General features: G+C 39.5%; 1 protein-coding gene across 1 annotated transcript in view; it reads left to right on the forward strand.

Annotated features, from left to right (window-relative positions):
- The window catches only part of LOC113542066 (MAM domain-containing glycosylphosphatidylinositol anchor protein 1), a 192,474-nt gene that overhangs the window by 54,819 nt on the left and 119,096 nt on the right, over nt 1-18,559 (forward strand). The window contains exon 4 of the mRNA XM_026939340.3: nt 13,967-14,141. Coding sequence (XP_026795141.1) covers nt 13,967-14,141 — 175 coding nt within the window. The remainder of the gene's footprint in view (nt 1-13,966; nt 14,142-18,559) is intronic.

The raw sequence follows: 18,559 nt of genomic DNA on the forward strand, positions 1-18,559 counted from the left end.
GTGTGTGTTATTGTGATATTGAGTCTTATCTCTTCCTCTGAAGCACGTGTTCAGATGACACACTGGTGAATTTGATCATGGATCTTAAGGAGGTGTGTGGCTTTTTGGCTTCAGATGTCTCCGGACTTCCTGCTTGTCTTCAGTAAAAGTCATCAACGGCTGTTTAGACTGAAGCTCTGGCAGAGAAAAATGCATTACTATTGCAGCCATGGAGCTTATTGAGGTGAACCTGTGCTGAAAATCTGCTGCTTGTGTGCTTGTAAGATCCTTTGGAAGAAATGTGTTTTTACCTCACTTGCACCCCAAGAGATGTTGAACTGCACTTGTACTGGTGGACATCAGAGGAAGAGCTGGGCCTCTGCAGAGAAGCTGTAGTTTTATCTCTAAGGAGTACTTGCAGCTTCATATTGATTTTGGGAAGGGAGTGTAGTGAATGCTTATTCTGGACAGGAATGCATCAAGCTGAATATAAGGAAATGTGTATTGATAGCGAAATGAGTAACCTACTTAGTAGTGATCAATCTGAGACATCATGGAGCATTTTTATTTAGCTCTGTTTATGTTGCTTGCTGCCATGTGCTTCTAAGCAATGAACTCTTTGTAGAGTACGGATCTGAAAAATGAGTGCCGTAAATTGCACCTTGACTCACAAGGAGAGACTGATACCCTATTCATGGTACATTACGCTCATTTGAATGACCACGCTCGTTGATACTGCTTTGCATGCTCGGGTCACTCACCTGCGCAGTCTTTAAACAGTATTATAGATACTGTTTAAATGCCATAATCCGGTTTTCACCAGTTACTTGTATTGTAGGAAGATTCTGCAGTAGCTCCTCTTGCAGTCTGCTTTGCTTTCATTGGTATCATTAATCCTGAAATATGATCAGATCTGTTAGTTTGTGTACGTCACACAACGTGATAGTATCGGATGTTGGCTTCGAAGCATTTTTTAAAATTTATTTATTTATTTTTTTTAAGTGTATGACTAAACAAACATAGGATCGGACCAATACCCGCTATAGATCCATCTCTAATTCTGGATTGTGATTGTTCAGATGTGGAAGGTTTTGTATGAATATAATAAAAGATCCACAGCCGCTTGTTCGACATTAATTAGTCTGTGAGCTTTGTTGCTAGGTAGTAACTATGAATCCTACTTTGTAACACAATTGCTGCGAGCAGCCACCTTACACACTCTTGGGTTGACCAAAGTGGTTTCTTGGTGGAAATCAGAATTAAAACAATTGTATTTTTTCTTTATTAGAAGATATCATTTACAAGATCTATTATCCTGATTGAGTAGTCTGTGTTTTTATTGTAAAAATACTCATGATTGAAGCATTTTTATCCTTTAAACTTTCACACATCAATGAGAATTCAAGAGTAAAACGATGTGGCATGTGACAGATGAACGTAAATTGTTTTTATTTAGCATTATTAAGCATTATTGACCAATCTGTAATCCCACATCAGGTATTGCAATATGCTAATAGATAAAAATACATTTTGAATTTCGACTTTGAGCAAGTAAGCTGCTCCTGAGTCTTGTAGCGACACCCGAAAAAGCTAGCTCACCTTCTTTCACAAACTGATGATTACGTTAGATCTGGTTTGTTTTAAGAAAATTAAAAAAAAAAAAAAAGGTTTCTCAGTTCACTTATACCTACGCCATGGTTTCAGATGGAGTTTTCAAATTATTTCAAATAATTTGTTATAGGCTATATATATATATATATATATATATATAATATATATATATATATTCTCCATTCACAGGATGTTTTTTGTTTTTCGCACCATTCTGTGTAAACTCTAGAGACTTTTGTGGGTGAAATTCCCAGGATATCAGCAGTTTATGAAATACTCAAACCAGTGCCCCTGACCATGCCACGGTTAAAGTCACAGAGATGAGATTTTTTCCTCATTCTGATGTTTGACGTGAACTTTACCTGAAGCTCTTAGCCTGTTTAATTTAATCACATTCTCACAATGCCACCAATGCCACTGCAAGGCCAAAAGGGTGTTTTTGCAAGCTCTGATCCTGATCTAGAGGAACATTGCTGTGGAGAGCTAAATTTTTTTTTTTTTTTTTTTGTGAGTAAAATGATCTGAGTGTTTTGTAAAAGAGAGAGATGTGTAAGGTCATTTGGAGGACCCGGACCACATTGTGCATGTATAGCTCCAGGGCAGGAGCTGATTCTGTCTATCCTATAGCATTTCTGCCTTATTGACTCAGCCAGCTAAATGCACAGCCTGTAGTAACACGATAGCAGCTTAAATGGTTTTTCGGAAAGTGATCCTGCACCCTTCCATTATTAATTCATACTGCTGGTCATTGCAACCTTGGGACCTCTGGAGGGGCACAGAGGGGGGCAGAGAGGGGAAAATGGGATGGGAGGGGAAGAATTAGAGAAGCGTGTGGATGAGAGAGGGAGAAGTGGATCAGTTTAAAAAAAAAAAAAAAGGAGGATGAAGATGGGAGGAAAAAAGAAAGGATAGTGCGGGTTAGGTTTCTGTCCTTGGGCAAGTGCAGCCTGGGGGATCGATAGAGAAGCCAAAGCAAGGAAGATCAGGTGGCATTGCATCTTCACCACCTTTCAGCTGAGACACAAACAAGGTCATACAGTGACCCCTGAGAGAGAATGATGAATAAAGTGAGAGAAGGAGATTGTGCATGTTAATGGAAAGAAATTTAGGAGGTGTAGAGTTTGTAAGAGAAAAGGAGAGGGAAAGCTTTGTAGGTGTTGTGCATCTTCTGCCTCTGGGACCTCCATTTGCTGGTGTTTTTCAGGAAATGCACAGCGTGTTCAGAATATCAATGCCACAACATAAACACTCCACGTTCTATAACACATTGGCCGTTATTATTTTGCAAAGACATGAGTGCAGATTTGAGCCCATAGAATTCAGGAAACTGTCGTACGACGTCAAAAAGAGTGGTGATTTCCACGCAACTGATAAATCAGCTTCAGCTGCATGGACCCAGGCTCCCCCTCACCAAGCCCCTTATTTACATGTCATTATGCATAGAATACACCCTAACTTACCCTCATATACACTCACCAGTCACTTTAATAGGAACACCTGTACACTGGCTCATTTATGCAGTTGTCCAATCAGCCAATCATGTGGCAGCAGCATTGTACATAACATCATGCAGATGCAGGTCAAGAGCTTCAGTTAATGTTCACATCAAACATCAGATTGAGCAACATGGTTGTTGGAACCAGATGGGCTGGTTGGAATATTTCAGATACTGCTGATCTCCTGGGATTTTCACCCACAACAGTCTCTAGAGTTTACACAGAATGGAGAGAATAGTCAAACCAGCCCTTCTGGAACCAACAACCATGCCACGGTTAAAGTCACAGAGACCACACCTTTTCCGCATTCTCATGATTGATATGAACATTAACTGAAGCTCTTGACCTGCATCTGCATGATTTTTTTGCATTGCGCTGCTGTCACATGATTGGCTGATTAGGTAACTGCATGAGCGTGCAGGTGTACAGGTGTTCCTAATAAAGTGGACAGTGAGTGTACATGTAATTTACATGAAACACCCCTCATTTATGCAATAGTGAGCCAGTAAAAAAAACATTCAGGAGACTAATCTGATCCGAGGAAAGAAAGAGCTGTCGAAAATGGAGAGGGCAACAAACTAAAATCCAGTGGAGCTGAGTTCGAGATGCTTTTGCTGCAAATAAAAAGGCTGTTATGAAAGTGTGTTCTGCTTTTTATAAAGCTGTTTCAGGTAGAAAACTGAATCATCTGCAGGTAATTACATGAACTCTGTTTATAGCTAGTTTTTTTTTTTAAAAATTCATTTTAGAACTTGGATAGATCAGATTTAACGGAAGTCAGATTAAAGCTTCATTTATACACGTTGGTGAGCGTGAACAAATGAATAAATCTTTTTCATATAAACACCAAAATGCAGATCAAAGAGCAAAGTAATGGTATGTTTTTGAGTGACATGAACCTCAGAAAACAAGAGATGATCTGTAAGTGTCTTTTAATACGCTCTCTACCTCTCTACTTAACAGAAAGACAATAAACATCCACATCTCGGATTCACATTTACAACTTACATGTTGACACTAAACCTCAATACCTATATTTAGAATGAAGCTCTCTTGTGTACAATAGCGATTATTAATGTTATTTGCTATTTTTATTGTTATTAATTATACTACTCTACTAACTCTGCTTGCTATATGCAACCTTATGAAGGTTGGTGTGGTGAAAACCTTTGGCTCTTTTCAGGTTAGCTAGATCTAATGACATATGAGCAATGTTCACATGAAATCTTAGGAGGATTCATCATTGGCAAGTGGTGGGTTTGGATTACCTGTCTTGCTCACTCGATAACAAGCAAAACTTTGTGGGAAATTTCCGCAGAGGAAAGTCCAGCAGGGCCATGTCAAGCTCACATGACTCCCAGGCTTTGTTTCACCCATGTTCCGATCGAATGGCTCGGGATCAATTCTTCTAGAGTTCCACCAGTACTGCTGTCAATATTGTCATCGTTGTCATCAGGACGCTCATCCTCTTTTAGCTTTCATCATTTTTATTGACCGTCTTGCATCTGTGCCTATGTAATGGGACACTGTTCTGTGTCTTTACTGTCATGTGCTTTACCAAACATTCAGAATTGTCAGAATTCATCTCAGACACTAGGTCCCTGAAGTCTATCAGCAGGTCTTGCTTTTATTTGGCCAGAAAGCGTAATATGTTTTGTGATTAGATCTCAGTTCTGGTGAGCTTTCACCTGTAACTCTGTTTACTGTTCTGTTTACCGTCCTGTCTCCTTGTTTGAAGGACACATAAGAGCTTTCTATTGTTCTGAAAAATCATTAACACTCCAGACAAAAGCATGTTTCACACACACACACACACACACACACACAGACAGCGGGGACATCCATGTTGAAGGGAATTTCTTAATTTTCAACACCCGTGTTCTTGAACAGCAAGTATCATATGAGTAAAACTTCAGTTTTAGATCAGTGATGAACTCTAGACACTTCTTGGTAACAGACTTGGTCTTTGGACCCTACTGTATATTGCATGTGTTACTGATACACTGCTTGCCAAACATTAATAATTGTAATCCAGTGGGGAAGTTTGGTACTAAAAAAGACTCAATAATCCAATAGGTTTATATACGGATGGATATTATTAGAGGATTATATATATATTCTTCTTTCTTCCTCCCCAAGCTCAGATGTATCTTTTGTCTCTATTCGCTGCTTAATGTTGGATCCGCCTTTTTAGTACTGTTCCAATTGTTCTGATACAATTAAAGCAAAATTGGAGTGGAAATTCTTTCGATTCAGTGTATCTCCCTTTTCATTATATCTGTGCAGAAAAAAAACTGGATTGTGCCAGTTGTAATTCTGAACGTAACATTCCGCTATGTTCCATTGTGTTCAGGAAGATTTAGTGCTCAGCAGTGCTGTTTTAATGCATGTAACCCGATTTGGACGAATCGAATGACACGGGTACAAACCATCCTGGGAAACAGGGATGAAGCAGCAAAATCTGACACCGCTTCGATCTTTTTTGCCCTCTTCTTCTCCTTCATGTTATTGGCTCTTCCTGATCTCGTTCCATCCATACGATCCTTGGCGTTCACTTTTTCTTCTTAATTGCGCCTATAAATTAATTTACTCCAAGTGTCACATTTTGAAGCTGAGAATCCATGTAACAGCTGTCAAGTCTTCTTTAATCGGTGACTCACTCGTTCTTTGCCACACATCAATAAAGAAAGCAGGTTTTTGCCGGCTTGTTTATCTAAAGATTCCCATCAGGAGGTTTATGAGTAAGCATTTCGATTCAGCAGATGAACCTGGGTATTAGATCTATGCAGGCTTTATGGGTTGGCATTTGTGACATGATGCATCAAGGATGCGTCATATGTTAAACTTCTGACAGCTTTCAGGATCTCACGCCGCTATATGTACATCCTGTTAGATGTAAATAGCTTAGGGCCAATCATAAGAACATCAGTAACTCAAGGAGGTGCGTATCCCTCTTAAGATGAGGTGCTTAGCCTGATTTTTATGCCTAATTTGTCCTTTCTGACAGAAGTGATTTTCAATCAGAACTGAATGTCACTCCGGATATTGTGAGAGGGTAAACAAATCAGTCTTAAGACTCCTAACTCTTCTTCAAACATGCCTAATTTTTACCACCGAAAACATTCGTCAGCCTGAGTCGATTGTCAGTGATGTAATTAGATGGCGAACGCTGGCAATTTGGGGAGGAAAAAAAGGTGAAGTATTGGAGATACAGGACAAAAATCCTGAGATGAAGTGCAAATGCAATAATGTATCATGTAAAAGTGTCCACAAATCGACTGACAAAAAGGTTGTGATTCTAAATGGCATGCAAGCTCCATTTGCAAAATCTATTGTAGCTGTAAACAACTGCAAGGAATACTAATGGTGTAAGTGTTGTCTCTTAACTGGAGTTTAATCTGTTCATTGTGTCTGTCATGTCTCTGAATTGTAGCTTATTTCTACTCCTACTACTTCTACTAATAATCTTTATTTATATATATATATATATATATATATATATATATATATATATATATATATATATATATATATATATATATATATATAAACACTTTCCATTTTGAGTTCAACATCTCTGAGTGTTTTCCAATTAGATATTAGGTGGTCAAAACAAAGAGTTATGGTACAGTCAGCTATTAAGACTGTAAATGTTAGAGAATTACTACAAATCATGAAAAATATATTTAACAAGATAAGGCCAAAAAAGAGCCAGGCTAAACTGTAATTAAAACCCTATTCAAACGACTTCACCAGCTGGGCAGGGGTAATATGCTCTAGCTTTTTCCCCCTGGCTGCAGGATTTTGAACCTGAATCTTACTTACAGAGACAACAAGGCCAGCAACTTGTTACCAATAGTGTAATCTAAAGGACGTAAAATCATGCACTAGTGTCTTACACCATGCGGGGATAGCATTTCCCCGTTATTTTATGTTATTTATATGGGAATAAAGTGATAGAATATCATCAAGGATAACACCAAAGATTACACCCTTAATTTTTTTTCATCCATGTCTTTTACACAGACTTCCATTTTGAATAGCTGTGCTGCTGTTTACGGCTAATGATCCATGTCAGAATTATGTAACAAGCAGCAAATTTCCTTAAGTAAACGCCGCTTAACCGTTTAACCACAAACCAAATCTTATCCCACTGCTGTGGAGTTAGTGCTGCAGTGCTTGTGTGTGTTTGTGTGTGTGTGAGTGATATGGTTATCCATCCGTAACAAGTACATTGTGTATTTTGCTAGAGATTACTCACAGTAAAATGCCCTAGAGCTGGTGACTATTACACACTATTACTACAGATCCAAGGACATCACATAGATTTGGCTTTTGGCCTTTTTAGAGCAAACTAACCTGTGTGTCTTTGCCTCTGTGACTGAGTCAATTTGCTGAAAAAAATGTCTACAATAAAACCAGCTCCAAGCTGTCCAGAATGTGGCGAGAGGACGGCAGGATGGAGTGCTCATGATGACAGCAAAGGTAGCGTGAGAGAGATGACATGTCGTTTTTTGGATCTCTGGGATAACCAATATGGAAGTGATATGTAGCAGAAGCCGGTGTCAGAGAGGGAAAACTTGCCATCTGTTTTAGAGTGATAAAATCCTCTGTGCGTGTCTTTCCCTCTTTCTTTCTCATGCCACTGTTTTTTTTAAATAAAATTTTTTATTGTCTTTCCATATCAGCTTGCCACGTTGCCTGCACTGTGAAATCCAGTGGAGTCTGAAAGTCTGAGAGCACTAGTGAAAATGCTTCTGTTTGACATTCTTTTTCAGTTTAACACAAAAGTTTTCATTACAAATGATATTATCAGCAACAACTTAAGTCAAAAGTACAATCTGAAAAATATTTACATGAATTTGACAGTTTCTTAGTATTGGGTATGGCAAGCGTAAGGATCTGAATGAAGGGCCAAATTGTGATGGCTAGACGACTGGGTCAGAGCATCTCCAAAACGGCAGGTCTTGTGGGGTGTAACGGGTATGCAGTGGTTAGTACCTACCAAAAGTGGTCCAAGGAGGACAACCAGTGAACAGGCGACTGGGTCATGGGCGCCCAAAGGCTCCTTGATGCATGTGGGGAGCGAAGGCTAGTCCATCTGGTCTGATCCCACAGAAGAGCTAGACTGATGAAAAAGTTAATGCTGGCTATGATAGAAAGGCATCAGAACACACAGTGCATTGCAGCTTGCTGTGTATGGAGCTGAGACCAGTCAGAGTGCCCATGCTGACCCTGTCCACTGCCAAAAGTGCCTGCAATGGGCATGTGAGCATGAGAGCAATGAAGCAATGGAAGAAGGTGGCCTGGTCTGAAGAATCACGTTTTCTTTTACATCATGTGGCAAGCTGCGTCACTTTACCTAGGGAAGAGATGGCGCCAGGATGCACTGTGGGAAGGAGGCAAGCCGGTGGAGGCAGTTTGATGCTCTGGGTAATGTTCTGCTGGGAAACCTTGTGTCCTGGCATTCATAAGGTGGATGTTACTTTACAACCTACCTAAACGTCGTTGTAGACCGAGTACATCCCTTCTTGGCAACGGTATTCCCTAATGGCAGTGGCCTCTTTCAGCAGGATAATGCGCCCTTCTACACTGCAAAAATTGTTCTGGAATGGTTTGAGGAACTTGACGGAGTTCAGGGTGTTGACTTGTCCTCCAAATTCCTCAGATCTCAATCCGATCGAGCGTCTGTGTGATGTGCTGGACGAACAAGGACTTGAAGGACAACTTACAGGGCTTAATGGATCTGCTGCTAATGTCTTGGTGCCAGATACGACACCACAACTTCAGAGGTCTTGGGTAGGCCATGCCCCTCTCTCTCTCTCTCTCTCTATATATTCTATATATATATATATATATATATATATATATATATATATATATATATATATATATATATATATATATATATATTCTCATATTGCTACATCTTTTTACTTGTTGGAGAGCCTTGACTGAGTGTCTTCTATCTGTATGGTTTAATCAGAGCCAGCTCTATCTAATAAGTAACACAAGCAGCAGCTTGTGCTCCCTAATAAATGGTGTTACTGTATGTCAGAGTTTGAAACATAGTTTTAATAAAGAAAATAAAAGAATGATATTGTTTGGATGTCTCAAATTTGCGTTCCAAATCCATATTGCATACTACCAAGTAAGGAATAAAACACACCAGGTTGTAATGTCATAGGAAAATAAATGATGTGGTGTTTCACAGCATTAACAGCATGTCTCAAGGTTCTACTGCATAGCACACCAATTTGTCAAAAATTACACATTTTTATTTAGTAAAAAAATGATGTCATACTTTTTATCTGTTTATAGTTACAGTTAATGCTATGGGCAATGCTATAATCGTCCGTGACACAAGTCAGCTCCTGTTATCACTTACAGCAGCTATAAACACTCGTTTCAAACTTTTTCTTTAAGTTGATAAGACAAACATCCAGCTTGTTACAAGAAACTAGAAACGCAACATCCTCTGTCCTGAAGACTTTCACCTGGTGGAAAACGCGATTTTCTGAACATTCTGACCAGTCAGATTAGACTTTGTGAGTTTCGTCTTTGTATTTTTCGCTCCACGACTTGGTGCTTGGCATTTCTTGACAACAACATAGATGAAACTCTGCATGAAGCAGGTCAGGGGAGGCCTGATTTTTATTTATACATATACAAACGGCTTTGAGAGATGTTTTTGCGATTTTAAAGGATTCATTTTTCTCAAAAAACAGATAATACTGGCAATACTGGTTCTTAATTGGTATAACTGTCTCCTCCACTCACACAGATAGATCGTTAATGAATTATACCTGATAAAATGTGTCTCAGAGGTACGTTAAGAAAAAATAAACACTTTCTTTTGATTTATTCCTCTGAAACCACAGCAGTTTGCCAGTGATGGGAATCTTTAATTTATTAACGCACAGCATGTTGTGCTTTTTAACACTTAACCTTGTGGAACGTCCATGAGAACCTCCAACGTAGTTCCTGTTTTCACTTACGTTCTAGCAGCTGTAACCAGTCGTTCCTTCACCAGCCTGTCTTTGTTTACAGCTTGGCATGTTACAGAGAAACTGGAAGACTTTCCTGTGGCGGAAAACTTTCTGACTCACAAAGTGCTGACACTGGAGACTCCTGCCACCATAGCAACGATTGAATGCTTTTCTTTGTTAAATAACAATTTGGTTTAATCTGTTTATTGTTAGCCTTAGCCTTAGATTGTGTATTAAGTAATACACTGGCGTATGCGTTCCAGTACACTCTGAACAAACAAATTGGATTTGGTCGCTTGTAATTTGTCAGTAAAAATTGTATCTAAGCAATATATTTTCTGACTGACTTCCCCAAATAGCATTTGTCCAATTCCAGCAAAAATATAAGCACTTTGCGCTTTGAAAAATGCCTACGAAACCTCCTAGTGAGCAGTTTTTTTTTTTTACTCTGCATGTTCTCGCTCTCTCCATTAATTTCTCACCTTGTCTATCTGATCAATGGCAAACAGCTGCGTCCCAAATCCATGGGCAAACAAGCCTGAATAAACACAAAGCCTCTCGTTTTACAGGTTACTTAATCCCATAATCCTTTGCGTACATGTCCTAACCTTCCCCTGCCAACGCCGAGCCCTGCCTGCTCGCCCGAGCGACTTCACATTCGGGGTGACCCTGATTATAACAGGGGAGCTTTAATCATGGCTAGAGGTCCACAGAGATTACAGAGTCTTTGCTTTGTGCTGTTTGCTGCACTTTTACTTTGTCATAGATGTGAGTGAAGGTGAAAAAAGTGTTCTGAAGAGGTTTAAAGCATTAGAAGGAATGTGACATGCCGTGAGGATTTGAACAAGGTTAGAACTGATAAAAGCTTGATTTACTTTCAGCTCATCATGCGTATGATGTTAAGGTGACTCCTCTTGTGTGACTTTCATTTTAACATAATCTTAACCCTGCTCTTTGATTCTTAGTAATGGCTGTCCCCCTGACCTAAAATTTTTTTTTTTTTCATTTTATATAAATTATATCTTCTATCAGTTACAATGGACATAAAAGGTCTACACACTGCTGTTAAAATTGCAGTTTTTTGTGATGTAAAAAAATGAAACCAAGATAAACCGTGTCAGATTTTTTTCCCCCACCTTTAATGTGATACAACAACCAACAAAATTGAAACTGGAAAAACAAATAGAAAGGAAAGGAAGGAAAAAGACTCTCTTTTGGGTAAGACTCTACCGTGTTGATTTGACAATTTTATTCCACTCTTCCTTGCTCCAGATCTCTCCAGTGGTGAGGGGGTCTCCTGTGCACAGCCGTCTTCAAGTCATTTTGCAGGTTTTTGATAGGATTAAAGCAGGGCTCTGACTCGGCCATTCAGGAACTTTGATCTTCTGAAGCCATTGCTTTGTTGACTTCGACTTCGCTTTCGGGCGTTATCGTGCTAGAAGGTGAACTTTTCCATCTTTAGCTGTCTAACAGAGGCCTGCAGGCTTTGTCTCAAATTAGATTGGAATTTGGAGCGATCCGTGATTCCCTCTATCTTGACTAGAGCCCCAGTTGTAGCTGAAGAGAAGCAGCTGCATAGCACGATGCTGCCACCACCGTGCTTCACCATGAGTATGGTGATTTTTGGGTGATAAGCTGTCTTGTTTTTGCACCAAACATATCTTTTAGAATTAAGTTCTACCTTGGTCATATCAAAATAATTACTTGCCAGATATTCCAGCAGCTCCTTTAATGTTGCTGTAGATCTCTCGACAGCTTCCCTGATAAATCTTGGTCTTGTCCTTTCATCAAATGTGTTGATGATGGCCTTCACAGTTTTCCATGGTGCATGGTTTCAGGGTTTTGTAAGCTCTTTGTAGCTCATGGCTTCAGCAGTCAGATGTCAGGCAAATCCTAGAGAAACAGAATTTTGCAGATTAGAAGCAAAAATAATCAGTGTTTATGTATATAGACAAACAAACCCCTTCACATGCTTGGGGATCCACCCAATGACTTTCAGGTCAAATGAACTGCACATAATCTCTGTAATAGATTTTTTTTGTATGAGAATATTTCTGCCATTACAGAAAACTGAGTAAGGCAAAGTAAAGTTTCATACTGGAAAAATATTATTTTGTATTTCTTCTAATACAGTATAAGGCTTAGTATGTGCGCTAGAAAATTAGCAGGGAGAAAAGTGCCAGCTATTGACTGCTGAGCCTGTAAGCTTGTACACTGCCCTTATTGAGCACAGCCAAACTGACTGGGGTAGAAATGTGTGTGTGTTAGATTCCTGGTTTAAAAAAACAAAACCTTCCAGTGCAAACTAACCCACGAAATGTGTGTTAGGTATAAGTCTAGCATGTTTTTTACAGAGTCCATGAAAAAAAAAAGAACTTTATTTATTATGTATGCTTTACAAGGCTTCCAGAGTCGGTGCTACTTCCAAGATGTACAAATTTAAACTGCGGTAGCTGTATTTGTTTTTCAAATGAATCTTTAGCTTCAAATGAAAAGTTAGCTAATAGACACCTAACAATGAGTTGTGGTGGTATTTCATGGATTTACATTCACATTGATCTTTGAATCCAATACTCAAATAAAAATACCTTTTTGTAAGGAGCTCATTTGAATAACTGACAGGATGATGATGATGGTGATGATGATGATGGTATTTCCTCAATTCTCACTTGTATTATCATTAGAAGTGGCACAAATACCTTCAAACCAATCTTTACAAAGAGGTATTTCTACTTTTTACTTCTTTATATGCATTTACTGGCGTGTAATTGGCACGTTTTTGAATGACAGACAGATATATCTTGTATTTTTTAACTTCTTGGGACTGATTGAAAGAAATTCAGACAGACAGCTTTCTGATGATGGAGGTCGTCTTCTCTGGATTGCTTGTGCTCTCAGAGAAAGTGAGCAGACTTGTGTTTGGACATGCAGCCTTTCAGGCTTGGAAATCTTTCTCTTTGCATTCATTGCCAGTCAATTATCATTTAGCCTCAGATGCTCTGCCCATGTTCTGTATAATTTTCTGCTTGAAATTTTAACTGGCAACGACTATCAGAATCTTGTCTCATTTGCTGTTTGCTCTACTAGTTTTCATCAATCTGGTGGGGACACAACCTTTTAAACACCTTGATAATGAGCTTTTCAGAGCAAGATATAGTCACTCCATTGTGACTCACCTCTATTCTGAAAAAGCAATTGCAGCGGGGTGGGAAATGTGAAATGCAATACACAAACAAGTCTTTTAATAAGAAATTTGATAACTCCAAGCTCCTGCTGTATTTTATTCATATTAACATTTTTGTCATGTTTTAGTAACAATTGTGAAAAGCTTGATGCTTAATGGTTCAATGCAGCTGGAATGACAAAACCAATTAGAAACTATAAAGGGGGTTCCTTTGCATAGACGGTGAAAATGATGTGAGTTCAGCTTAGGGCAGTGATTGCATTTCAGAGTGGCACTGCTGCAGCACGCTGATGAAAATGAAATGCAGTGCAACACATTCCCTTCTGACCAAAGTCTGTGTTTAATCCTTAAAAAAGCAATACACTGTAGAGATAAATTAACATATGAGTAATGCAGTGAAGGTTTTGCTTTTCAGTGTGGCATGTTGTCCTCATGTCACAAATGAAAGTGAAATGAAAATATGCAATACCCTCTGTATATTTCATCCGGTGAGATTGCTTTTCTATCACAGAATCTTCTCCATACACCTTCCTCTACATGTCCTAGAAAAATTACACTATATGGTTGGTTATTTGCAGTGTCAGTCAAAGAGGTCTTCCTATGATATCAGGTTTTATTGCAAGTGTCGAGTGATGAAAAGTACCAGAGTCTTCAGCAATAGCTGAAATTTCTCTAATTTGTCTTTCTTCTCTTGTCATCCTCTTTAGGTACGGTGGACCAAGACAGCAGGCAGCGCTTCAGACAAATTCCAAGACACACCGATCTTCAATGAAACTCTACGTATCGACAACATCCAGAGGGTGCAGGGAGGCCGCTACTACTGCAAGGCCGAGAACGGGGTTGGGGTGGCTGCCATCAAGTCCATCCGGGTAGATGTGCAATGTAAGTGCTAGGACCATGATCCCTCCACTTCCCATCATTCCACTCATCTTCAAGGAAGAGAGCGAAATTGGGAGGTTCAAGGGCAGAATGGAATGAGCTCTCCAGGAGTATGTTTATCCTCGAGGGAGAGGAAAAGGGGTCGTGGGTAGCAGGTCGAGTTTTGGACTATGGTTGAGAAGGGGTGATTAATTATATAATACGCTTCCTTTTGAGAGTATGCACACAGATGGCATGAGAAATACTCCTGGAAAGTAAGAGTGGGTGAAGTGGGAGGATCCAGTGTGTCTGTATTAGAGTTGGTTCAGGCAGAGTTGCCCCATTGTGTGTGTATTTATGTGTGGGGGCAATCTGCCGTGCTGCCCATCATCTTTGACCTACTGTCCCATTGAGCCAGGGGTCAGGTCAGAGGTCACAGCCACCACATGCACAACCACAGGTCAAAGGGATCAACCATCAGTCACATCTACATTGTACCTACACTGTACTTCCTGTAAAAACTGCACACACAGAGACAGAACCTAAAAATGACCGTATGTTTATAGTGAAATATTTGTTTAGTGATTCTGGTGCTAATTTGTTGGTTGGTGCTGTATTCCTGTGAGAACTTAGCGGTTGTTTGCCGCACTGACTTCACAGGGGGTCACTGACAGCGCAGTTACAATGGCGTTTTAATAGAAGCGTTACGGCAGAGACGTGCCTCGACTAGGTAGCGATCTCCGAGGTGACAAGCGTAATGGCATTGATGGAGGTAACGGCATGAGAGTTGAAGCTTTGGAAGCTGATCTCTTTGAGCAGAGATACAGATGAGGAGGTGGGAGAGCTGGACAGACTGAAGTCCTGCTGCATGGCTCTCTTTAGATGGAGATGAAGTAAGGGCTAATTCCCACTAGCACCATTAACATTGTTGGTAATGTAGGAAACTGTTAATAGACCAAAAGTCCTGAAATCAACTCACTGAAGTCAAATTGATTACAAAATAAATCTTGGACGCCACTGCAGATCACATCTGAATGACAAAGATTAATATGCAAGTTGTGGGGAAGGGTGGAATATTTCTTTAAAATTGAGTCACTTTTATGCATTTAATAGCAGTACAGTAATAAGTTTATCATTTTAAATTCATCCAAATTGATACCAGTTTGAACAGTTTGAATGGAGAGAGACACAAACGTCATCTTTCCATGCTTTGGGATCCTCCTAATGGCAGACGTGTATGCACAGATGGCAGTGCAATCAAGAGATGGAGGGAATGTGACAGGGACTGCCGTCACTTTTTAGTTTTGCATTACAGGGAGCCCTTCCCCACTCTGTCCTGCCCTGCGGGGTTCCCCGGGGGCGCAGGGTAATTGTGGAGCAGATAAACAGGAGCACGCTGACAGCAGCTCTGAGAGTAAACACTCCTGACATGTAATGCTTGTTTAATTTTACCCTGCTGGCTCCCCTCAACTCCCCGGGTGACTCTGGCACCAAGGCACCGGCAATTAGAGTCAGCCAGGGCAAAGCAGCAAGGCACAGCTTCCCTCCACAACACATACATACACACACACAAACCATCCTGCTTTAGTCTCTTGTTCTACCAAACTCTGATATTGGATAAGACACACAGAGAGGTAGAAAACAGGGAGAAGAAGAAAAAGTCAAAGAGTTTCAAAGGGGGAAGAAGCAAGCAAGCAACCAGCAAGGTTTTGTAAATTAATAAGTATGCCTATGAACAGCGAAACCAGCACCAGACCAGCAGTATCCAGAGTTCTGATCTAAAGACATTTTTACTGAGCAAAGTACAAGAACTGTTGAGAACAGGGAGCTGGAACTGTTTTTTTTTTTTTTTTTTTTTTTTTTTGGACCACTCACCAGAGGTTTCAAATAGTCATTCCTTTATTCATTCATAACTGCTTTAACCTGGTCAGTGTCACGGTGGATGAATGTCTGGTGGGCAAAAAGGATGGCTCAAGATTTATTTCCCAGCAGGCATAGCTAGATTGAGAGAGAGACCGAGAGACATGAGAAGAAACACAAGAACAAGACAGAGAAGCACATAAATAAAACAGCATGAACTACAAGAAGGGAGCATTTTGTAAAAACTTGCTCCTTAAGAGTTTAAGCATCAGGAGGTGCTCCGTTTTCTTTATTTTGTTGGAGATGAATGATCGAACAGAGCCAGTTTGACCTGAGCACCGTTTCTCCTCCCTCAGAATGCCCTGTGCGATAGTAGTAGATTAATAAGAGCTACAAGAGGGAGGAAAAATCTTGACCCTCTGTCTTTCAGGCATTCATGCTGTCTGTATCATCATGTCAGTCTATTTGTCTGCTTTCGCCTTCTCTCTTTTTCTGTCACTGAAGGAGATAGTTGTCTCGATGTGATCCGCTGGCAGGAGGTTTGACGTGACTGTTTCTGTTTGTTTTACTTAAATTTACCACTTTCGCAGGGACAGACAGCCTCGGTTAACATCAAAACCTGCAGAGAATTATAATGAGAGGTGGAGGCTGGGGAGAGAGAAGGATTGACAGAGTGTGAGAGAGAGAGAGAGAGAGAGAGAGAGAGAGACAGAGCACAGAAGTATTTTAAAGTGAAATGACATCAATGCGAAAACCGTAAACATCACGATTTTGATCAAAACACATCCGACAACTCATTACCCTCCCAAATTCCCTCACATTTACTCAGCTAGCACACACACAGTATTTAACTCATTTTGTCATCCACACTCCTCCACCACTTCCACCACTTTACACACATTCTAAATCATATATATTTATGTGTGTGTGTGTGTGTGTGTGTGTGTAAGTGTGTGTGTGTATATATATATATATATATATATATATATATATATATATATATATATACACACATATACACACACACACAGTACAATTTTGTTTCATACACATGCCCTAACATTTAAATGTATACACACAACAACGGATCTGTCTAATTCATATACAACACATCTGCTTACATGCACATTCATAGAGCTTACTTAATCAGACTCACCATTGACCACACACAAACACACACACACACACACACACACACACACAGTATTGATTGGTTGTGCGTGTGAACAGGCCTGACTTTCATCCAGGCACTCTGGCCAGTGAGACAGTAGGTGACTGAGAGGTGGAGATGCAGCATGCCTCTACAATAGGGATGGACTTGGTTCAGAAACCTCCAATGCACCCTCTGACCCATAATCCCTCATTCCCTGCTCACATTATACTCAGAGCCAACCACACTCAGGTAAGGATGCGTTTCTCTACTGTTAAGGATAATAGAACTGCAGCCGGATCATTGACAATTTGTGATTGTTTTAAGGACGTATCTCCAATTTCTACTTGAGTTGACAACTGTATTAGGGAGCAAACCACTGTGCAGAAGTATTCACCTCCATTGAACTACAACATGCATCTGAAATGGACTTGATTAGGGATTATCTGTTATGAATCTATGAAACCTATTCTAGCGCCATATTTCCCCATTTTTGATAATGGATTTAACGTCACTCTGTGGGATGTTCACAGTTTGGGATTTTTTTTTTTTTTTTTTGAATAACAAGATCCCGATTGATACTTTTCCAAAGTGGACTTGTTTTGATAGCTCACTGGTGTTCATGTTGCCATTTTTTAAAAGTATTTTTTAAAGTAACAAACATACTTTTGCATTATAACTGATCACATGACACTTTAATTACACACAGATAAACTCCAGTCCACTAATTGTGCGACTTCTGATGGCGGATGGTTGCACCAGCAAGGGGGCGAATACTTCTGCTGTCATGTCTTTTAGTTTTTTTTATTTATTAATAATTTTATACTGACTACAGTAGTAGGGGAGATTTTGTGTAATGAAATATAATCCCAATTAAGTCCAAACAATAAAGGTGGAGATTACTTATTATACTCATTGTATACATTCATTGGCTACCCAACTGGGTACTTTAGCTCCTCTGTTAATTTGGAGAATTTTTCATCCACCTCACCTCTGCAGTGCAAAAGGACTAAAATAAAACCACCAGATATTATTTGAGTGATGGATCATTCTACATAGAGTTTGGACAGAAAAGGTCTTAGTAAGTCTTCAAAGTATTATGTGTAGTAGTATATAATGTAACCCTTAACCAAAATTTCTTAAATATTTAACGTTTGAAATGGTGCATGGAGCCCTTAAAGTATGCTCTTTTATTCAGTAATTTTGTTCTTTACTTTTTTGCAGAACCTGAAGGGTCTTTGATCTAAGAAAATCATACTTAATAGAAGCGGTATTTCTGGCACATAGTGTGCCATTAAAAAAAAAGGATAAGAAAAAAAATGAAAACGCAAATATAATAAAAACTCTTGTCAAATACCTTAGACAAATTATATTGAAGTTGAATGACATAATTTCTGGACTGTTCATATTGAAACTTGGTAGAGCAGTAACA

This window comes from Pangasianodon hypophthalmus, chromosome 3 (assembly GCF_027358585.1).
Source record: "Pangasianodon hypophthalmus isolate fPanHyp1 chromosome 3, fPanHyp1.pri, whole genome shotgun sequence".
NCBI lineage: Eukaryota > Metazoa > Chordata > Actinopteri > Siluriformes > Pangasiidae > Pangasianodon > Pangasianodon hypophthalmus.